General features: G+C 42.3%; 1 protein-coding gene across 4 annotated transcripts in view; it reads right to left on the bottom strand.

Annotated features, from left to right (window-relative positions):
• RAPGEF4 (Rap guanine nucleotide exchange factor 4) overlaps positions 1 to 23,948 on the bottom strand; it is a 320,536-nt gene extending 296,588 nt beyond the window's left edge. For 2 of the 4 annotated variants that reach the window (XM_004267312.4, XM_004267313.4), the window contains exon 1: positions 23,758 to 23,948. In XM_004267312.4, the coding sequence (XP_004267360.1) occupies positions 23,758 to 23,822 (65 nt within the window). In that variant the 5' untranslated portion in view covers positions 23,823 to 23,948. The remainder of the gene's footprint in view (positions 1 to 23,757) is intronic. The other 2 variants (XM_049712252.1, XM_049712253.1) reach the window with 1 other exon arrangement.
• Positions 23,949 to 24,284: the final 336 nt, after the last annotated feature.

Raw genomic sequence — 24,284 nt, 5'->3', positions numbered from 1 at the left:
GAACTAGGGTGGGCCCCAAATCCAATGTTATTGGTGAACTTATAAGAAGAGGAAAGGATGCACAGAGACAGACACAGAGGAAAGACCATGTTCTGATGGAGGCAGAGGACTGCTGGCAACCATTAGAAAGAAGCAAGGAAGGAACATCCCCCAGAGCCTTTAGAGGGAGCGCGGCCATGCTGACACCTGATTTTGGACTACTAACCTCCAGAATTGTAAGATGATAAATGTCTACTGTTTTAAGACACCCAGTTTGCTTTAATTTGCTACAGCAGCTGGAGGAAATGAATATGTGGTCACAAAGAAATTCCCCATTAGGGCAAAGTCACAGGCCATTGTGCAGTGCTAGCTCCAACTCTTTGCCTGGTGCCAATTTGCTTCTTCCACCAAACTGAAAACACTCTAGACAGATAATAAGCCTTTTGTTGGCCTCCATGACCAAGGAAGAGGCACCTTAGACAGATCCCGTGTCCACGCATCACAGAGCATGACTCTCCAAAAGAGTCCCCACAAAAAGGTCAGGTCAATACCTTCCTACGTTCAGCCAGGGATGCTCTTAAATTAAGGTCCTTTCCTCAGGAATCCAAAGTGAAGACTTCCAGCTGTATCTCACAGGATCTGTACTCACTCTTGCCCTTTTATTGGACAGATAAGATCACATCTACTATTTGACTGAATTTCCACTGAAATACCAAACAAAATAAAAGCAGGGAATTCACCAACCTATGTAGGAATGTAGGATTTTTGGAATGTACTTCTGCAGGTTGCATGTTTATTCAACCACCAAATAAAATTTTACTTGGCACAAGTAAAATCTTGTGGAGTAAGTATGTAAGGAGAGAAAGTGTGCTTAAGGGTGAATAAGAAAAGACCTGAACCATGTAATGGTAGTTACTATTGCTTTTTACAATTTGAGTGGTATTTCCATTAATTTGTGTACAGAGTTTCTTTCTTAGCATGATCAAAAAACACCAAAAAAAGACATGAATGTATACACTTAAAATTTTGTAACATATACCAACAACAAAAAAAAAGGTTTAAGAAAAAGGACAAACTAGATAATATTTTCATTACATAAAACTGGGATAGTCAACATTAATTATTTATTACAAATTCCTTCAAAAGATCTGCCTGTATTATCTAGCCATAGAAATTTATGGGTCATTTTTTCCTAATCTATATGTCACTGAGTCAAAATAATCAATTCTCAATTTATGTATTCCTGGATAAATGGGGGCTTCTCAAGAGCAGGGAATACATCACCTGGATGAGAAGATACTCAAATGTATTGAATACATATGACCCTCTGCTGTTCTCTCATCTACTCCTGCTTGTCTTTACTACTTTCATGCCACCTACTCTGGGGAAATCTGATCTGATTTCCCAGACTCAGGACCCCCGTTTATGTTCTCAGAGCCTGATGTAGCCCTTCATACCACGTATGACAATATGCTAAACACTTCTCTGACTACACGTTCCGTGTCTGGGTCCCAAGCATGTTCTCTGTTCCCTTTGCAAGCATGAACCCCGGGCATTAGGGTCACACATAGTGCATTACTCGACATAAGGTGAATGGATTCGTATGCATAGCACAAAGGTTTTATAAAGAACCCTTTCAAAAATTATTTTCTTTCTCTCCTCTGGGAGATCTTGGTTTCAAAAAAATAAGTTAAAGCATTTCCTTCTTTACTAACTAGAAGGAAACACTGACATTCAGCACACTGGCCTCCATGGTCTCACAGGCACACTGTTATCTCGCTGTGTATCCCTCAGTCACTCACAGCACAGGCCTCCCGGGTGCAGAGCCAAGGTTTTGTCACTGGTCCACTTGTCCTTTCTCTGCACATCAACTAAGACAGTGGACCAATGCACAGGCAAAGATGTCCACTGCCCAGTTTACATCAAGAGATTCCCATCTATGATCTTGTGTTAGATGGTGATATGGTCCAAATACAAGGTAGGGATGTTGGAAGCCTGAAGCCAGGGGGAGACGGAGGTGTCGCTCGCCAGCTGGGAGTGTCCATTATTGGCCACCTCTTCTTCTGTCTACTGTTTCTAATGGGGGACAAGTGGAGACCCCGTCCCAGAGAGAAGGCCTCTTTCTACAGACAAATTCAGCCTCCGGAATTCCAAAAATCCCAGCTCGTTAATAATTAATAATTATCAGCTGAAGTGACAGAGTGAGAATGAGGGCTGAGTGGAAGGGAGGTCCCTTGACCAAAGCACATTTTTTAACCACTTTCGGGACTCCGTAAAGAGTGTGGTTGTCAGTGATTAAGGTACCACCCACCCCACAGTCTGGAAGAAGAAACAGGGGAAGCCAAGGTGAGGGTAGTCTATACCTCAGTAGGTGAGTCTGCATGTGGGGCGGCTGAAAAAGGAGGAGTCCTACTCCTCCCTTATATTCCTGCTGGATATAAGACAGGAAACAGAAGAGACCGTACACACTCATCATTTAACCTCACTCTTATACCCTAAGTGGGTAGTGCAAGAGTATTTTTGGATGGCTTCTGTAAAAGATGAGATTCCGGTACATAGGAAAAAGCAGCATGTTCTGTATAGACAGTGGAAACAGCAGGGCACTTGCATTGAGAGTTATCATCCTAGTATCCACTGATCTCCTCGTGCATTTCTGTTTTCAGGTTATGCAGCTTTAACTCAATCACTTTTCTCCTGGGCCTAATATTTTTACTCTTTCCATTGTTCCTTCTTCCCTCCTGAGATTCCAAGATTCCTTTTTTTCTCAACTTCCTTTAGCCACTTTTTCAGAGTAGGTCTGCTGTTGACAATCCTAGTTTTCCTTTTTCTGAGAATGTCTGGATTTCCCCTTCATTCCTGAAGGTTATTTTCACTGAATATAGAATCTGGGTTGACAGTTCTTTTCTTTCAGCACTCGAAAAATGTTGTTCCACTTCATTCTGGGCTCCATGAGAAATCCATTGTCATTCTAACTGTTTTCCCCCTATAGGTAAGGTATCCTTTCCCTCTTGCTGCTTCTAAGTAATTTTTTTTTTCTTTGTCTTTAGTTTTCAGAAGTTTGATTAACTTGGCATGGATTTCTTTGGGTTTACCCTGGTTGGGGTTCACTCAGCTTCTTGAATTGGTAGGTTTATTTCTTTGGCCAAATTTGGTAAATATTCAGCCATTATTTCTTCTAGCAATTTTTCAGCACCATTCTCTTTCTACTCTCCTTCCAATAGTCTAAGGGACACGAATGTTAGATCTTCTGTTATCCTGCCACAGACCCCTGAGTCTCTGGGTTTTTTTCAGTCTATTTTCTCTCTGTTGTTCAAATTGGGTAATTTATATTGTTCTATCTCTAAGTTCACTGATTCTTTCCTCTGTCTTACCCACTCTGTTGTCAAGCCATCCACTGAGTTTTTAATTTCAGTTAGTATATTTTTCAGTTCTCAGATTTCCATTTGGGTCTTCTTTATTTCTTATATTTCTCTGCTAAGACTTTCTATTTCTTTGCTTAGATATTCTGTTTTTACCAGTATGTTCATAATTGCTCACGGAAGCATTTTTAGGATAACTACTTCAAAATCTAGGTGGGAAGAGCCGCTTCATCACAGTCAGGCACGAGTGAAAGTGCAGACTCCACACTTGATCTTTGCTGATAGGAGTGGGACTAAGCCCGCAGTTTTTTCTGTGGTGTTTGTTTAAAGTAGAGCAGTTATTATCTAAAAGTTTTCTGTCTTACTGAGCTACCCCCTTTCTTACCCTGGAGACAGCAGGCGTTTCTTGCGGCATAATTTTTGTCTGTGCTGACTGGCATTTCTGGAACACTGTCTCCTCCAGCACCCAGTCTGGGATACACGAGGCAAAAAGAAAACTCAAGGAACACACCACTATGTGATTCTTCAGACAGAGAGACCCCAAGCCAATCTGCCTTCTCTCCACCATGCAGAGTCTTTTCCTGTTTTTTTTTTATATATAATGTCCAGGGTTTATAGTTGCACGTAGTGGGAGAAATAAGGAGAATTGAGTCCATTTGTCCAGAACCAGAACTTTATAGTTGTCTTTTTAGCAGCATTTGTAACGGGGTAGTTACAATTTCACAAAAGCCATAGGTATCAAAAGCAAATGTGCGCCAACCAGAAACTCATTTACAGAGGCACACCATCTCCAGAGAGGAGATGTTTCCAGGGACATGGCAACCAATGTGCCATACGTTGTTTATTTGTTAATCACTTCCCAACTCTGGCTTTATTGATAACATCACTTCTGGGTTTCACAGCAGCCCGCATGCCTCAGCTGTGATAGTTTGCTCCCTTGCTGTTCAGTATTTATCATGGTGACGTTGACTCCCTGCCCTTTTCTCCAACTGTTTCTGAAAAATAACACCCTGTGTTTTCATAATTGCATTCATGTTATCCTACCACTTGTCCTCCACACCTCTATACCATGATTTTTCATCTTTCCTTACCTGGACTTTGCCATTCGCCTATATTTTAGGTGGATGATCTCATACTAGTTTAAGCCACAGGCTATGCATTTGCCCTGCACCTTGTGTGTGAGATATTTTATTTTTGTTTTCAGTCCTGCTGTCTTACTCAAAACAACATTCCAAGAACTGGCTGGCACAGAGTGTGCAACTCACTCAACTGCTAACCAGGCTGGAAAAGTAGACCTATTAGCCATGTCATCTATAAAATATAAAACTTCAAATGCAAACCCAGATTGTGGTCTTTCTTTTTCCCAATGTTTTTTCATGATCTACAGGAATATTTGGAAACGTCTCCACTTGCTTTTCAAGACACATTCCACGTTCCCTTGTTTTCCTCCTACCTCATTAGTCACTCCTACACAGCTTCTTTTGACGGCCCCTCCCCTTGAACTCTTGTTGGAAGACGGCAGGACTTAATTGTTGGTCCTCTTCTCTTTAACAGTCACTTCCTTGATGTTCTCCAATCTCATGGCTTTAAGTACCATCTATGTATTAATGATTCCCAAATTTCTGTCTCCAGCTCAGACCACTCTTCCAAACTCGAGTCACATATCCAATTTCCTACTCAACATCTCCAACTGAATGTCTAATAGACTTCTCAAACTCCAAATGTCCAAAACTGCACTCCTCTTTCCCTTCAAACTTGCCCTACCTATAGCCTTCCCCATCACAACAGATGGCCCCACCACCCTTCCAATCGCCCAAACCTTAGATTTATCCCTTACTCCTCTTTCTCGCACATTCCCACATTCAATTCATGAGCAAGTTCTATTGGTTCTACCTCCAAAATGTATCCTGCCTCTTCTCATCATTTCCACTGCTGTCACTCTAATCCAAACCACCATCATCTTTCACCTGGATTACTGCAAGAGCTTCCTAGTGAAAGTCTCCCTTCTTCTATCATTGCCCCATCCCCCAGAGCATCTTCTTAACATTGCTATCACAGTGATCTTGTGAAAATGCAAATAGGGTTGTGTCATTCCTCTGCTCTAAACCCTTCAGTGGCTCCCTATTTGCTTCAGAGTAAAAGCCAAGCCCTTTATAATAGCTGCCCAGTTCCTACATAATCTACCCTCATTCTCTGACTTCCCTACTCTTTCCTTGGCTCACTTCATTTTACCCACAATAGCCTCCTTACTGTTCCTGGAGCAATGCACGTGCTCCCCACCAGGACCTTTGCGCTGGCTGCTCCCATTGCTGGGATGTTCTTACCCTAAACATATGCTTGGTTAACTCCCTTACCTCTTTGCTAAAATCACACTTTTCCAGTAAACCATATTCTAACCAACCTATGAACTACTACAATCTACACCACCCCCACTAGCACACTTGATCTCTCACTGGGCTCTATTTTTTTTTTTTGCTGTTATTGTTTTTTTCCACAACATATTACCTCCAAACATAACATCTAATTTATTTCATGTTTACAGTTTTTTTTTTTTTTTTACCTATTTCCACTGTTAGAATATAAGCTATATGAGAGCGGGGCTCTTCTGTTTTGCTCACTGAAGAATCCCAGGCACCTAGAAAGTGTTTCCTAAGGATTCAATAAATATGTGTTGATTAAAGGAATTACTTCATTACCTTAATTCCTCAACTATTCAGAGGATATTTATCTGGAAATCGCAGTTTAAAACAAAATCATAGACGTGAGATCATGTAGCACCTAAGTTTAAAAGGCTTTGTATAACCAAAATGGGGGCCTAAAAATACTAAAACTCTGAAATTCGTACACTTTACTCAGAAGAGAAAACCTTGGGAGCAAAATGTATGCACTCATATTATACATACAGCTCCAATAAACCTGGTTAACCTGGATTCTAAGTCCAAAGGATCAGAAGCAGGATACTATGTTTGTGCAAGGGAAGGAGACGGGACAGACACCTAGAGGGCAGCAAGCAAGGAGTGACAGCTTCTGGGCGGTAGGGAAGAGTCAGGCAACTAAAACATAAAAAGGCAGAACTTTAAAAAAAAAACAACAAAGCAACACTGGGGCATTTGGTATTGAAGCATAATCCACGTACTTCAAAATCGCCATATTATAATACAGGATGCTAACGTGTTCAATACATTGAGCCTCAATCGTTAAGTAAAAGGAAAATGATACTCAGCATACTTTAGAAAAGGAGTTATATTAAATACCACTTATAAATACCATTAAATACCATTTCCAGCAGAATTACTAAATTACGCCAAGTTTGGAGGATTCATTGGGATAAACTTGAGATTTATTCCAATTCAATTTGAAATTAACTTCTCTATGATGCTGAGTAACTGAAGACTCACTGCAAATAACTATCCTGTTTGGCTTTCAGCCATTTGTTTATTGTTGTATATCCAGAAATTAATCTTGTGTTCTAAAACAGAGCAGCCTGATCAACTTTGTTTCAGCAGGTTTTCAGAACTCTGGGTAATTTGAGGTTATTATAATTTAGAAAACATGTAATTGGCCAAAATATTTGGGAAATGGTATGCCCTGAGGAGGTGTGCTGGGATTAGGGCTCAGTTAGAAGACACAAATACACAGGGAGATCAGTTTGGTGCTTTGTGACCACTTAGAGGGGTGGGAGAGGGAGGGTGGGAGGGAGATGCAAGAGGGAGGGGATATGGGGATATATGTATACATATGGCTGATTCATTTTGTTGTACAGCAGAAACTAACACAACATTGTAAAGCAATTATACTCCAATAAAGATGGTTAAAAAAAAAAAAAGAAGACAGAAATAACATTTCCCACATTTTCTATCATGAGCCTTTTTTTTCCTTGCGCTGTCTATGAACATTACAAGGAACATACTTGAAACACCGTTATAGTGGAAAGGCAATGGGGTTTCATCCCAACTTGGTCCCTGGCACTTACCAGCCTTGTGACCCTGGACGGATAATTTAACTTTTCTAAACCTCAGTTTCCTTATTTGTAAAATACAGATAATAGCAGCTATCTTACCGTCTTCATGAAAAGTAATTTGAAGATATGTATCAAAGCTCTTAAACCTCTTCACACACATTAACTAATTTTAGTACTATGGATATCTCTATCCTAAGGAAGTAATCTAAGACAAAGGAAAAACTGAATATAAAAGGTGATGGCATCACTGATAACAGCAACGATCATTTTTATGTGTCTTAATAGTCCAACAATAAGAAAAAACGTATGCCGTATGATTTCAGCCAATAAAAATTACATTTACAAAGAATTTTTAATAATCTAGGAAAATGATCATCCTATAAGGTTAATTTTAAGAGGCATGAAATCTTAAAGTATGAGCTCAGACAGGTTTAAAAAATAGTCATACCAAAAATACTGTAGGGAAAACACGCTAAAATTTTATGACCATTTATTCCTGGTGATAGGGTTTGCAGAAATAAATTAATAATTATAAGCCAGAAATGCTTTGATTTGCCCCCAATTAAAATGTACTTCAAATCACAGTTCATTACCTTTCATAAGCTCCTGTCATTCCCTCTGGGAAGGAGAAAGACGTGTTAATACGTGTCAACTTGTAACACTCTCAAAAAGAAGCAGGGTGTGTGTGCCTACTGTCAGCTCTCAGCTGCAAGTCAGCAACTGCTCTCACAAACCAAAGGAGAGAAAAGGACGTGGTGAGAGCAACTGCTCACGTGTCACACCAAGGAGTCGTGCTGCTGTCTCCGATGTCTGCTTTAGCATCTAAACAACAGTGGGACTTTTTCATGTTTTTCTTTTCTCCGATAATTTCCTTTATTACTCACCCTTCACTTTTTAAAATCTCTTTTAATTCATTCAATAGAAGTCCTACAAGATAAAACTCCTGTTGATGAACCTTCTGCTATATAATTGTAAGTAGAGGTCAGCGCATAAAATCAATTTTATGCCTGTGCTGCTTGTCCCGATTCAAAAGAAAGAAATTCAAATGCTATTCTATTTGCAGAGGCATTCTTCGGTGGCAGAATTTGGCTGCAAAATTCTTTACAGGCAGGTAAAAATCAATAGTAAGTAAATAAATAAAAGAAAACCAAGGTTAGCCAAAATAAAATGGAAAGAAGAGACGTTCCCTTTAGATAATTTCCCAGCATTTAAAAAATCATTCCATCCTATTGTTTTACTTTATTACTGTTCACTCTCACGTCTCCCTAATACCTATACTCTTTCCCTAAAAGTGATGAATAAGATATACAAATTTTTAAATTATTTCCATTTTGCAATTTGACTACTTTATGATTCTCTTTCAGGTAACCCCAAACAACATCAGGCTTAAGTAATGTCCACTTTTGATTTCTGTAAGCTTCTCTGAGGGGCAGTGTCATTGTTTGTTTCTCCTGTGGCTATTTTAGCTACTTCTAATGATAGAGGCCAAAAACATACTAACCACCTAAATACAACAGGTGTTGGTTTTTTTTGTTTGTTTGTTTTTTTGCAGTACACGGGCCTCTCACTGCTGTGGCCTCTCCCGTTGCGGAGCACAGGCTCCGGACGCGCAGGCTCAGCGGCCATGGCTCACGGGCCCAGCCGCTCCGCGGCACGTGGGATCCTCCCGGACCGGGGCACGAACCCGCGTCCCCTGCATCGGCAGGCGGACTCCCAACCACTGCGCCACCAGGGAAGCCCCAACAGGTGTTTTTTAAATGAACTTTAATATCCATAATCTGTTGAATGTTGAATTCTAAAATGAGCCTCTAAAGTTGTTAAGATAAATATCCCATGAAGTGCTGAAAAGGTATAAAGCAAAACAATAAAGATAATGGAAAATTCAACTGAGGAAAAGATAAGGTGCATTCACAAGCTGATAACGTACAGAAGATGAAAGAGCACAATAAGACTGTCCTCTATTCCCAGTCAACCCGTTGGCCTCTAAGTCTGGCCATGCTTCAGAGATCTGCCCTATAGATGAAGCCGCCTTATCATATGGTCCCGTCAGTATTCTCTGTAATTGCACATTTTTGTATCAATAGGGGGCTTCCCATTTATGCTCTGATGACCTGGATAATTAAATAGGGATTCCTAGTCTAAGTATTTCAATTATTTTCCGTAAATAAAATGTAAAACTTGGTTACTGATTAGAAAGCTCTAACTCTCACAAATCAGACCTTCAAGTACCACCAAGGAAGATTTTACAATGAGTCTGCTGCATGCAACTACCTTAACATCAACACAGACACTTAACTACTCTCAAGCTGTCTTCAGTTTTTGACATGAAAAAATTTATATTGCCATATCATCTAATTAGTTGATGAGGAAAATATAAGAATTCAATACAAAACATTATCAAAAGGCAGATGGTAGTATAATGATAGAAAAGTTGTTTAAGAGAGTGAACAAATCCTCAACATGAAAAATTGCTAGAGTTTATAGGTTTTCAGGACCATTTTCTTGCTCTGGTGTATTTGTCTGAGAGGCTTGTCTTAAGAGAACACTGACCCCACAGAGGTACCAGACAAATTCATCACTGATAAAACTAAACTGGCTAACTATGGAACCAAAAAGTGCATCAGTAGGATGGGGATGTTGACATCACTCTCAGTCAGCCATCAGCATCCATGGGCAAAACCATATACACAGTATCTTTCGAAACTCATTTAAATGATAGTACATTTCCTGATCTGTATGGTGCTCATCAATTCTCTAGAGACAGCTTTCTTTTTTCTCAAAAATTAGTATAATGAGGGCTTCCCTGGTGGCGCAGTGGTTGAGAGTCCGCCTGCCAATGCAGGGGACACGGGTTCGTGCCCCAGTCCGGGAAGATCCCACATGCCGTGGAGCGGCTGGGCCCGTGAGCCATGGCCACTGAGCCTGCGCATCCGGAGCCTGTGCTCCGCAACGGGAGAGGCCACAACAGTGAGAGGCCCGCGTACCGCAAAAAAAAAAAAATTAGTATAATGAGGACCTAAATGAACAGCATTTTAAATATTTTTAAGTAACAATATTTGGAGGATAAACCAAAATTTCAGAATTTATCCTTTTCACCATTTTCTGAAATTACCTTTGTCTATTACATCCACAAAAGCAATAATATGCTCTAGGTACTATAAATGAAAAACTCAGCTTTCTTCCTTCTTCCCTACCGTGTTTCTCTCCTCTGAGTCTCCTTTACTACTCACACAGAACGCTTCACTTCTGACAGTTCTGCTCACCAAATGTGGTAGGGGAGTTCACCAAAACAGCAAGCAAGTCTCTGATACCAGCTGGGTGTCCTACAATTTAACTCCGTTCCAACACTATCTACCCAGAGATAGCATCAGATCTCACAGGTAAAGGGCTCAGTCCCCCAAGGCTGCACCCCTCACCCCTATTCCAGATTCCAGTGGCAAACTCAGGTTATCACTTGTGTTTTTAACCAATCAAGCTATAGATCAGAGGTTCCAACTACCCTCTCCTCAGGTTCGATTAGTTAGCTAGATGAACTCACAGAACTCAGGGAAACACTTACATTTATCAGTTTATTAAAGAATATGATAAAGGATATAGATGAACAGACAGATGAAGAGATACAGAGGGTGAGGTCTGGAAGGTCCCGAGTACAGAAGCTTCTGTCCCTATGGAGTTGGGGTGTGTCATGCTCCCGGCTGTGGATGTGTTCATCAACTTGGAAGCTCTTTGAATCCCCTATTATTGCGATTTTGTGGAGGCTTCCTAACATAGCCATGATCAATTATTAAATCCATTTCCAGCCCCTCTCCCCTCCCTGGAGGATGCGGGTGGGTAGGGCTGAAAATTCTAAACTTCTAATCATGGCTTGGTCTTTCTGGTGACCAGACCCCATCCAGGAGCCATCTAGAAGCCCACCCAGAGTTGCATCAGTAGAACAAAAGACGTTCTTAGTACTTTGATCACTTAGAAATTTACTAGGGTTTCAGGAGCCCTGCATCAGGAACAGGGTCAGAGACAAACATTAGGACAATAGATGCTCCTGGTGGTTTTATCACTTAGGAAATGACAAGAGTTTTAGGAGCTCAGTGCCAGGAACAGGGAACAGAAATTAATATACATATATATTTTTTCTATTATCTTACAGGTATTTTCTCAAAATAAGGCCTTGTAACCAAACAAAAGGGCACTACCACACGTATTCAGCCTCTGTCCTCATCACAGGCACTACCTGACCCACGTTCTCTAAAATACCTCAACCACCTATTTAGTAAAGCATGGATTACACTGATGTAAATGCATACTGGATGGTCTCTCAGTTCATTCAAGGTCTTTGATCATATTTGACTTCTGCAGAAACCTGCCTACCCTCCCTAAAACACCACCACCCCTCAATTTCTTCCCCTGTTCTCTACTTTGTTTTCCTTCATTAGTCTTATCACTACCTGACACTGTAGTATAGATGTGTCTGTTCCCTGACTCCATCACTCCATATCCTCTTACCTTTGGCCTCATAGTCTTTTTTACCACCTAACTTCTCCTGTTTCGTTCACCACTGTATTCCTTATCACCTGGAACAGTATCCAGCACACAGTAGGTACTCAACAAATAGTTTTTTGAAGGACTGACCAAATTAATTAATGTCTTCCCAACTAATGTGTAAATTCATGAGGTCGGGATCCACGTCAGTTTTTCTTAATAACCTATCCCCAGCAAGAATGTCTGGCACATGGAAAGTGAAGAGTAAAATCTCTGAACGAATGAATGAACAGTAGGAAAGGAGAGGACTCAGATCATATCCTTTTCTTACAGCACATTTGGGTTGAGGAAGGAGGAAAGGGGTGTGACACAGGGAGAAAGAGAAAGGTAGAGGAGTGACAAAAGTAGTCTCGGCAAGGGACCCGAGAGACAGAACTTTCTTATATCTCAGGTTTGTTTAAAGAGTTTATAAAGAAAACATAGAAGATTTAAGAACTCAACTTTTCTGTAACATGTTCAATAAGTAGCCAATCAATAAGTAGAAGAATAAGGCTGCCAGAGCCCGAACACGAGGCAAGACATTAATGCCTTCATCTGAGGTTTAAACAGAATTGAAATGTCATATACAGTATCAAGAATCAAATTATCAAGTTCCAAGCGATGTCTACTTCCTATCAAAGGTCTCTTCTATTTGTTTTCAGCATCTCTAACAATTAAGCCTTTTCTAAGGGCCTTTAAAAAGTACTTCCCCATTTAATTAAAAGAGAGGTTCTTGAACTTTCAACGAATTTATAGGTAATAATCCTATTGAGCAAGTCATTCTATTTAATATGACTAGATCTTACAAGTTTATTCCATAAAAGGGTTTTCAGAAAATTATACTACTCATTTTAAGAATGCTTCAGTGCAATAAAAAATTAAAAATTAAAAAAAATTTAAAAAAAGAATGCTTCAGTGCAATTAACACATGTTCCTTAGTTTCTATGGCAACAATTATAGGGGCCAGGCTCTTGACCACCATCTGTGTGTGGAGAGGCACCAACATTCCTCCTTGAGAATACACCCTTGCCCCCACAATTTCACAGGCAAGGGCTGGACCACCATTAAGACATATAGTCTTGCTTGGCTATCAAATGAGGATGGAATTTCCCTCCACGTTTGGCTAAGTCCAAAGTCATATAACTCTTCATCTACCCAACAATACAGAACAGTAGCACTCCAGGTATCTATCGAAAAATATGACTTCAAGTCATTGCTACCCAATTTTATTAATTATCAGCAGCTTAGATGTGAAAAAACAGTATTTATGGAAAATTTTCTGAAAGAGAAGTAATCCATCTGTTTCTAAAACAGTCTAAAATCTATCTCAGGATTAAATTAAACAATGAAAAAATCTGTATATTATATTGGCCCCCAGGAGAAATACTCTCTTTCAGTGTCCCTTTGGCATTATGCTGTCAAGATATATTGAGAGCCCTATGAAACCCATTGCTGAATTCACTGTTGGGATATTGTTCATCATGCTGCACAGTATCTTCTCCATGAGGTTGAAGAAGTCAACAGGTCCCAGTATCATCCTATTTAATATGCTTACTTAGCATACTAATAGCTTGATTAATTGTTCTTCTCTGGCAGAAATAATTTTTTTTTCATAAATACTGAATAATGAAATAACTGTGCTTCCTTTTTTGAGCTGACCATGAAAAAATCATAGCTTTAATGCTCATGTTAGAAAAGAAGAAAAGTTTAAAATTAATTATCTAAGTTTCCTTTTTAAGAAGCCAGAAAAAGAGAGCAAGTTAAACCCAAAGCTAGTAGGATAAATGGGGTAAAAAAAAGCACAAATCATTGAATTTCTCAAACAATAGAGAAAATCAACTAAAAATTGGTTCTTTTAAAAGATTAACAAATTCAGAAGCTCCTAGCAAGCCCAGTCAAGAAAAAAGAGAGCAGACAAAAATTACTAATATAAGATATGAAGGAGGAAACATCACTATATATCCTAAGGACATTAAAAGGATAATAAAAGAATACTAGGGACAATTCTATGCCAATAAATTTGATAACTTAGATGAATGGACAAATTCCTTGAAACAACTTATTAGAACTGACACAGAAGAAACAGAAAACCTGAGTGGTCTTCCATGTATTAAAGAGATTGAATTTGTCACCAAAAAACTTCCCACAAAGACTACTCCTGGTCAGAAGATATCTATAAAACATTATAAGAGGAAATAACACCAATATTACACCACTCTTTTAAAAATAGGGGGAATAGAGAAAAAAGAAATGTTTCCTGGTTCAAGGAAGTCCATTCTCACCCATTGTGTTCAACTTTGTCCTGGCAATCCTAGCCAAGGCAGTAAAGCAAGAAAAATACATAATACAAGACATAAAGATCAGAAAGAATAAGTAAAACTGCCAGTATTCACAGACAATAAGATTGTCTAGATAAACAATCCTCAGGAATCTACAAAACAACTACTAAAACTCAATAACTTTCCCAAAGTTACACCATTAATAAAATCAAAACTGGAATTTGGAGCTTCCCTGGTGGCGCAGTGGTTGAGAGTCCGCCTGCCGATGCAGGGGACACAGGTTCGTGCCCTGGTCCAGGAAGATCCCACATGCTGTGGAGCAGCTAGGCCCGTGAGCCATGGCCGCTGGGCCTGCGCGTCCAGAGCCTGTGCTCCGCAACAGGAGAGGCCACAACAGTGAGAGGCCCGCGTACAGCAAAAAAAACCACTGGAATTTGGAACAAAACGGTCTGGCTCCCAAACTCTTAACGCCTACACTATGCTTTCTACCTAGAGAAGAGCATGCAGCTACACTTGTATTAGCCCACAAATCTCAACACAGCCCCTACAGTATGTATTTGTAGTCTCATTTGATGCTTTGGAAACAGAGGTTCAGAAAGATTAATAACTTCACCAAGATCACATGGCTAAAGGGTTGGAAGTGGCAGAATTTGAATCCAGGTCTGGCAGATGCTACAACAAAGTTGATTTGAAAATATCATGCTTTCCAGATTGGATAAGGAAACAATGAAAAGATCCAGATCCAGATGATAAGGCCCTAAAACAAAGCAGCAGGATACAAAGGCCAAGAGAAGAACTGGTGACTGGTTGGGTACAACAAGGGACATAGGAAAGGGAAGACAAAGGTGATGCGTAGTTTTGAGAATAAGAGTGGTAGTGTCATTAATAAAACAGCAAAGTAAGGAGGAGGAACTAATGGAAAAGGACGTTAAGGAGGATGAAGTCAGTTTTAGACAAGCTGAGTATCAACTTGTTAGGTTAAGGATAGTTTTGACAGCAAATGATAGAAAACTTAACAAAGAGTGGTTTCTAGAAATAGGGTGTGTTTTTCTTGACAACAAAAAAGCTGAAGGTAGGCAACTATTGATCTGTTCAGAAGCTGAACGAAGTCAGAACCGGAGTCTGTACTTCTCCTGGCCCTTCCTTCTGGGATTACAATATGGTTGCCACAGGCCCAGCCTTTAGGTAGTAACTCCACGCAGAAGGAAGAGAACAGAGGAGTGTCAAGTACATCTGTATCTTTCGTCAGTAAGGCAAAAACTATCCTAGAAGCCTCTAGCAGACTTTTGCTGTGTCTTATTGGCCGGAAGTGTATCACGTGGGTACCTAACCTCTAGGGAGGCTGGGAAGATAAGTATTTTGTTTTTCTTACCTCTCTAGCAAAGGGAGATGAAGGAAAACCATGTCTGCGCCCAATATTAATGGAATATTTGACGTGGGAATATCCAACAGAGAGACAGAAATGCATCTGGTCTAGAAGATAAACCAAGGACACTGAGTGTAAGTAACCTGCTCAGCTAAAGCACAGGAAATGGACTGGCGCTCCAAGGAAGAGTGTGCACAAAGAGAAAAGAGGGTGGTAATCGGGCTTCATTTTTCTGTTCACACAGGGGAAGCAAGCAATGCACATGGATGCAGCTGAGTAAACACGGTACCCCGGTGCCTCCACTCCAGCCAGTCAGATTGTTTGCTTTCGTATGTTTGGCTGGGTCTTTCCCTGTCACCCTCCCCACCCAATTAGTTCCATCCTCTTTCTCTTCCCTCAGTCTCTCAGTATTCCCAAGACGGTCTCTCCTCTCCCATTCCCTCAACTGTGAATTGAAGGTACTAGAGGGAAAATTCACTCTTCGTTGCCACTGTTCAAGTGCATAAGAATGGATCTAAATCTGACTAAAGAAAAACTAGCTACCTTGGGGTTGGGGAGCTGGAACGAGATAAGAAGCAGCTACACTGGAAGGGCTATGAAATCTTATAAACTCATAGGAAATTCAAACTAAAAGGGATCTTCCAATCCTGCCCTCATTGGAGGAGACTGAAGTCCATTTTGGGGAACCCAAACTAACACAGTGAGGCAGAATTTGCTTTGCTGAGCACCACTCTTCCTCTGATGACTCTTTTGGGCTCCCAGGCTGTGTCCAGGAGACTAGGCTGCAGGATCAAGAGTGTGACGGACCAAGTACCTTTCTCTCAGGCCCGTTGCTCTGCGAGCACACCATCCCCCATGTGCCTCTCATCTGAGGGAGTCCAGCTCTGGCTGAACCTTTCCTTTCCTAAAATCCTGAAAGGACCGGTAGAACCCGCACCACAGAATTTAACCCTGGTTACATATCAGGGTGTGTTGTCCTCTAATTGCTCCACACATATGTCGCACTCCCATGTTTTGGAGCTACAATGAGATGTCCCTCGAGAAGTTGTAGATAAGATAGTGGCAAGTATCTTTACTTTTAAACTTGAAAGTATTAAAGTTTAAAAACAGTATATTGCTAACATCACAAAAAGAGACCACTTGACATTCTGTAACTCATAATGCAAGTAACACTTCTGAGAAGGATTGTTGCCAAAAAATCGTATCTAAATCCAATCAAGCTCTAGATCTAAATACCAATTTACAGGAAATACAGGGGACAGGGACTTCCCTGGTGGCACAGTGGTTAAGAATCTGCCTGCCAATGCAGGGGACACGGGTTCGAACCCTGGTCCCGGAAGATCCCACATGCCGCGGAGCAACTAAGCCCATGTGCTGCAACTACTGAGCCTGTGTTCTAGAGCCTGTGAGCCACAACTACTGAGCCCACGTGCCACAACTACTGAAGCCCATGCACATAGAGCCCGTGCTCCACGAGCCCATGCTCCACAACAAGAGAAGCCACCGCAATAAGAAGCTCGAGCACGGCAACAAAGAGTAGCCCCCGCTCACCGCAACTAGAGAAAGCCCGCGCCCAGCAATGAAGACCCAACGCAGCCAAAAATAAAAATAAATTAATTTTAAAAAAAGGAGGACTTCCCTGGTGGCGCAGTGGTTAAGAGTCCACCTGCCGATGCAGGGGACACAGGTTCGTGCTCCAGTCTGGGAAGATCCCACATGCTGTGGAGCGGCTGGGTCCGTGAGGCATGGCCGCTGAGCCTGCGTGTCCGGAGCCTGTGCTCCGCAACGGGAGAGGCCACAACAGTGAGAGGCCCGCCTACCGCAAAAAAAAAAAAAAAAAAAAAAAAGGAAATACAGGGGACAAAGGGACATATTAAAAGACACTAAAATTCAGACAGTAAAAGTATACCTGTTTTGGGAGTTCCCTGGTAGCACAGTGTTTAATAATCCACCTGCCAACGCAGGGGACACGGGTTCGATCCCTGGTCAGGGAAGATCCCACATGTCACGGAGCAACTGAGCCCGTGTGCCACAAGTATTGAGCCTGAGCTCTAGAGCCTGCGAGCCACAACTACTGAGTCCGCGTGCCACAGCTACTGAAGCCTGCGCACCTAGACCCCGTGCTCCGCAACAAGAGAAGCCACGGCAATGAGAAGCCCGTGCACCACAACTAGGAGTAGCCCCCGCTCGCCGCAATTAGAGAAAAGCCTGCACAGCAACAAAGACCCAACGCAACCAAAAAAAAAAAACCAAACCTGTTTCTTCAACAAATTTATTACAAGGAAGAAAAAGAGAGAGCTAGAGGGAGAATCCAGAGATTTAAAAAAGACCTAGAGATATATCAACTAAATACAACTTATTTGGATCCTAATACAAACAGACTGCAAAAAGAAAAGAAGAAAAGTTATGAGATAAATGGGGAAATTTGAACTCTAGATATTTGATCATATTAGGGAATTAATGTCACATTTTTAAATGTATGACAATGGTATTTTTTATTGAGTCCTAGCTTTTAGAGATATATATGGAAATATTTACAGAGAAAATAATACTAAAAGGGACTTGCAACAAAATAGTCCTGGGAGTGGTGGGGGACAAGTGGGGGTATGAATAAAACAAGATTGGATGTGAGGTGATGACTCTTGGAGGGGGAGGGGGTGGGACAAGAGAATTATTATACTCTTCTCTCTTCTCTTTGTGTATTTTGAAATTTTCCATAATAAACTTTTAGAAATAAAAATTAGAATAGAGCTATGCCATGTCATTTCTTAGAAAGTATTCACATCAGCCATGAAAATGAAGAAGGAACAGCAGAGGCAGACGCTGGTGCCCACTCAAGCCCTTTCCAAGGCAAAGGGGGCCAGTGCGAGGACTTGCCCTCATGGTGGCAGACGCTACTCCATCCTTGAGGAGGAGGATGCCTCTGGCCATCTCACCCTGATCCCATAAGCACTTTCTACAATCAGGGAGCTGCACTGAAGCTGGAGATAAAATGATGACTACAATACAACACAGCAATACAACAAGTGACACACAAAATGGAGTCAATAGGCAATTGCGATGAAGTCTGACTTGTGCTATTACATTGTTGGACAAAGCGTGCTATGAGAGCACATGGAATGGTCCTCTAACCGGAAGAGGTGACGGCCAAACTGTCCTGAAGGATTCCCTGAATTATCTTCTGATTACAATTCAGTTCCCGGGCTCTGTCACTCTAGGAAGAGAATGAGCTGGCCAGAAGTTATCAGTGTCCTGATCTCCTGGCAGCTTTGCTTCTCATTGTACATGCATAACATGGCCTTCTAATAACAATTGGATTTCCATACAGCTTGCCCAGAGAAGGAATACATTAGCCAAAGGATGTCAGTATCCACTTCTCTGATGTTATTTTCAAACTACTGAACTGTCTTTCTGGTTTTTACAGGCTCTGAGAGTTCGGTGCCTATGTATCTGTCCCTGAAAAAATGTATTAATTCTTGATGTGCTGACAAGTCAGCATTCCAAGATTGTAAGACCAGTCCTGAACCCTGGGTAATGTCATCCCTTGGGACCTGCCTGGGTAGGTAGACATCAGCCTTCCCCAGTGATAGCCTTCTGCTCTGCGTGCTTCTTTGATCTTCTATATTCCTCAAGGCTGGGACCACATCTGATGCTTCTTTGATATCTGAGTCATCCTCTCTCACCACGTCTGCTATGAAGCATTCTGGTTTTTAACAAGTTTGTTCCTTGATTTCTTTCACTCTCATTCAACCCAGTCAAAAATAGCTAACTCAATATCTATTTGGGGATCAAATCAGATGCAAAGACACTATGTAAGAGGCATTTTTAGAAACATTAATAATTTTTAAATCCCTCGGCTGTTTTTAAAGATGACAACTTTTCTACACATCCGTATCATGTTAACTTCATTTTCTGCTTGGGTCTATCATCACCAGTGGTCCCCAGACAACCCAGTCAGCCAAGGACCTCCCTTGACACTATCCTTCTAACTGAAGAACAAGAAACCAAACACTGTGAGCTCCTTCCCAGACAAAGACAACTTTCAACTCCAGTGGTTTCTCTGTCAATGGCTTACGTAGACTCTTTCACCTGTAAAAGGGGATGGCAAACTTTTTCTTCAAAGATCCACATAGTAAATACTTTAAACCCTGTGGGCCACACAGTCTCCTGCCATTGTAGTGTGAAAGCAGCCGTAGACAGTACTTAAGCAGATGAGGATGGCTGTGTTCCAATAAAACTGTGCTTATGGACATTGACATTTGAATTTCATATAAATTTCATGGGTCACAAAAGATTAATCTTCTTGGGGTTTATTTCCAACCATTCAGAAATGTAAAAACCATTCTTAGCTCAGGAGACACACAGGCAGCGGCTTGATCTGGCCCATTGGCCACAGTTTGCCAACTCCTGCCCCATAGTGATGAATATTGGCAACAATTCACTATATGTATTGTGAATATGAGTGGTCCCTTCATAACACTCCCTTACCAACCATGAGAATTATGACCTATAATGGTTCTTAAATTCACAAGTGGCAAAACTTAAAATCTTATGGAAAAAATCTTTTCACTAATGTTAAAAAAAAATGGTCAACACATTTTTTAAAAAGGCATTTTACATCCCAAATAGTGGGGTACTATGTAATACATTTCTAGTTACCATCCCTGCTCAGAAAAAAATTGTAAGATCAATGAGGTAGTACTAAGTTTGGGGTTTTTTGGGGTTTTTTTTTGCGATACGCGGGCCTCTCACTGTGGTGGCCTCTCCCGTTGCGGAGCACAGGCTCTGGACGCGCAGGCTCGGCAGCCATGGCTCATGGGCCCAGCCGCTCCGCAGCATGTGGGATCTTCCCGGACCGGGGCACGAACCCGTGTCCCCTGCATCGGCAGGGGGACTCTCAACCACTGCGTCACCAGGGAAGCCCAGCTTGTTTTACTTTAACAATATTGTCTGTTGAGACTTTTTTTAATATATTTTTATCCATCCGAATGTTCAATGTCTTTCTGATTTTATAATTAGTATTTGTACACTGTCACCTTCTGGGTTCCACCATAGTCCAAGAACTTGGATGCTTGATACATAAAAAGCTTTGGGTTTTCTTTCTTCACCCTAATCCACATATCTGCATACTTTTAACCCACCTCCCCACATGCAAGCTTATATAGCATTGCCTGTCTATGACAACTTCCTAGGCACACTTAACGAACATTTCTATGGGATTATTTTCCTTATTTTTTTAAATTTGTTTCAACGTTCATTACATACATCTTTACTCCTGCAGACTTTCTACTTTAACTCCCCTTTTTATTTTCAACCCCTCAGTTGCTCTTTTTCTAGTTGTCCATGACACAAATATCTAAACTACATTTCCCAGCTGTGGAAAAGGTCCCAGCATCATTTCTCCAAATAGGACATCAAGGATCACTGTACCATTTCCTTTGTTTATGTGTGTGCTTAAAAATGTCCATAATCAGGAGTTTTAGAAAAATAGAGTATATGTTCCTATGTTCTTGATTTGATTACAAGAGGAATTTGTGGTTGAGAAGAAATGAGCATATTTATGTGCCACAGCTGTGTGTCTTTGTTCACATTGCTCCCAGAATTCTCTGCCTGATAAAGTTCCCCTCGACCTCCACGGACCAGGCAGGAACCTGTGGGAAGCATACCTGGCAGAGCTGAAGACTCTCTCCTCTGCATTCCCGAAGCATCTCCTACATCTCCATTAAAGCACTTATCGTTGCATTGTGGTTAGTTGTTTATGTAGCTGTCCCACCCCTACCCGCCCACCCCCTCATTCAATAAGCAACGCTCATCTTTCTTTTCCTGCTTCCCCAGTGCCCAACACAGTGCCTGGGAACAGAGCATCAAGACTACATTTCTCAGAAATATCGAGGGCAGTGTCCCAAAAGGAATGACTTCAGCGGCCTTCCCCAGCCAACTTCCACCAGCACCCTTCATCTTCCTCCTCCCCTAAAAAGTTAACAATCTAAGTAAAAATGCAACTTCAAAACAAGTACCTCAAGGCCCTCTTACAATGAGACTGCCACTCCTAAACTCTCCTTCAAAGGAATTCTAGCACCGACACTGTGGAAAATGCAAGGTTCTCTTAAAACCACAAAATAATATGCTCACGTGGCACTCCACAGTTTTCAAATTACTTTCATGATAATTTTTTTTTTCATTTGGCCCACTAATCCTTGGTAAGACAGTGTTATCCTCATTTTTCAGACACTCAAGGACATAAAAGTGACATGTCCAAGATCAGAACTTGTGACTGGTGACAGCTCTGGGCTTAAAACCCTTAATTTATTGATCTGTCTACTCTCCTGAACTCCAGGAATGCTAGGTTCAGTATCTATGGAGGAGTCCACCCCCAACTCCACCCCCGGAGGTTTCTCCCCATTATGAATTATAGTATTAGATTAGATTGTGGCACTACGTTCTAAAAATCCATTCCAAACAAAAACGTTTGGGCAAATACACATTATGAAAAGAAATGTGTTAGTTACCTTGTGTTAGCTTGTGTTAGCGTTAGTACTGCTTTAAGATTTTTGCTGTAAGTATTTATTGACTAAAGGGCTGCCTGTGAATTACTAACTGTTCAAAAAATGGCATGCCAAGAATTTCTGCAAATAGAAATATGCAGCCTATTATCTGAAAAATTCACTCATGAGGATAGCATTACTATTTATAAGTACAAGAACTTGATTTCCTCTTCTTTGATAATTCATCTTTCCTAAACTTTTTTTTTGCGGTACGCGGGCCTCTCACTGTTGTGGCCTCTCCCGTTGCGGAGCACAGGCTCTGGATGCGCAGCCTCAGCGGCCACGGCTCACGGGCCCAGCCGCTCCGCGGCATATGGGATCTTCCCGGACCAGGGCACGAACCCGTGTCCCCTGCATCAGCAGGCAGACTCTCAACCACTGCGCCACCAGGGAAGCCCTCTCCTAAACTATTAAATTTAGATTACTTATCACATTAGCAGGCTCTTCACTTATTCATGCTCTTAGTTCCTCTACATAATTCTGTATGAGGAATAACATCCTCATAATAACCATCACTTCAATTCTCTTACTATTTATTGCATGCGACTCTTCTAGTATTAGCACTATCATCTTAGACGTAAACAGGGCACTGCCTGCCAAAAATCTTGCTACTGTGTGGTAATTGAAAGTAAAAATTATTTCTCAGATATATTAAGCTATTCAAATGAGCCACGTTTAGCTTTTCTCAAATTACTTATTTTTTTTCAACAAAGGCCTATAATAGTAAATTATGTAGAGCAGGTCACGCTTAAGATTTTCAAGTTTGATCTGGTTACGAATCTGCTAAGTGTAAAAATTTCAATATGGCAGAGCGTAAAATATTTCACACAAATGCAAATAGAGATGTCATGCAGATAGCTGCAGGACATGAATCACTGCCCTGCTGCATCAAACTCGAAAATCAGAGGCAGTTCACTCTGCAAGATTTCTTACCCAGTTCTTAAAAGTTCAGATGCATCACCTTTTAATCAGGGTAATAAACTATAATTGCTAACATACTGTGTAATGTTTACTGCTAAACCCACAATCTGGACAAACAGAAAATTATGCTATCAGAGCCTGGAAACAACTGCAGTCCGCTGTTACACGCAGCACCCTCCTTAACACAGGGCTGTCGTCGGGAGTTACAACGCTTTATGTTTTTAAATTTTTAGAGTAAGGGTCTCTTCCCGAGAGGCAGGGTATTAAGACGAAAGCAGTCTCCCGCGTGACCTTCCTAACACAGACCTTGGGCAAGCGACTGCGGGGGCAGAAGCTGAAATTTTCAGAAGGCACTTGACATCTCCACTGGGTCCTTCACCCTTGGCTTTCAGGAACAAAAAAAAGCACGTTACTCTGCACCTGCCTTTCCTCCCACCCTCCTTAAAACTTATTTACCCCTGAGGGTCTGAACAGCCAGATGAAGGTAGGAATCTATTCTTCTGCCCTGTGATGCCAAGGAAAATAAACCCCGACCCGAGCGCGGAGCCGGGAGTCGCGGGGGGCGAGGAGACCGTGAAGGAGGGCAGGGGGGGACTGGCGGGGCTGGGGCTTCCCCCACTGCGCCGCAATTTCTCCACCACGTGTGAAAATCTCGTGCACGGGGAGCCCCATGAGAGACCGGGATCTGCGTCCCCTGGTCCCGGGTGCGGACCCTCCGCTCCCTCCCCGCTCGGGGACCCTCGTCCCGCGGCCCCGGCGGGCGTCCCTGCAGCCGTCTCCGGGCAGGGGCAGCGCGCAGAGCCCGGCCCGGCGGGGGCCCTTCCCCGGCTACCTTTTATCCAGGCAGGCGATCCACTCGGCGGAGGAGGAAGAATGGGCAGCGTGCGCAGCGACCATGATGGGCAGCGGCGCGCGGCGTCCCCCGGCTGCGGCGACCTCCCGCGCTCGCTCTGCCGCCGCCTCGTCTCCGCCTCGCCCGCCGCGCGGACCCGCTCCTCCTGGCCCGTCTCGCGCCCAGCGGCCTGCCGGGCTGGGGGCCGGCGAGGGCGGGGGACCCGAGGGGCGGGACGCAGGGACCGCGCTGCACTGCGGCGCCCGGGGGTGGGGAGTCCCGCGGTCCCGCCCGCTTCAGGGAGGGGGCTTGGGGGCGACCCCGGGTGGCAGGCCACCTGCGACTGGTGGCTGATGCGTCTCGGGGAGACCTGAGCCCCACCCCTCACCTCGGGGCCTCTGAAGCGTGGAGGGGGGAAGGCGCCGCGGGTGGGGGTGGGGGGACGGGTGTCAGTGTCTATGTATTTTTCATACAGCAAATGCCACTAAAATGGCTGCTGCCTCTCTGTTTCCTTAGAAACCCATTAG

Source organism: Orcinus orca, chromosome 7 (genome assembly GCF_937001465.1).
Source record: "Orcinus orca chromosome 7, mOrcOrc1.1, whole genome shotgun sequence".
Classification (NCBI taxonomy): domain Eukaryota; kingdom Metazoa; phylum Chordata; class Mammalia; order Artiodactyla; family Delphinidae; genus Orcinus; species Orcinus orca.
The sequence above is the reverse complement of the archived record's forward strand: the minus strand, read 5'-3'. Positions and strand labels throughout refer to the sequence as shown.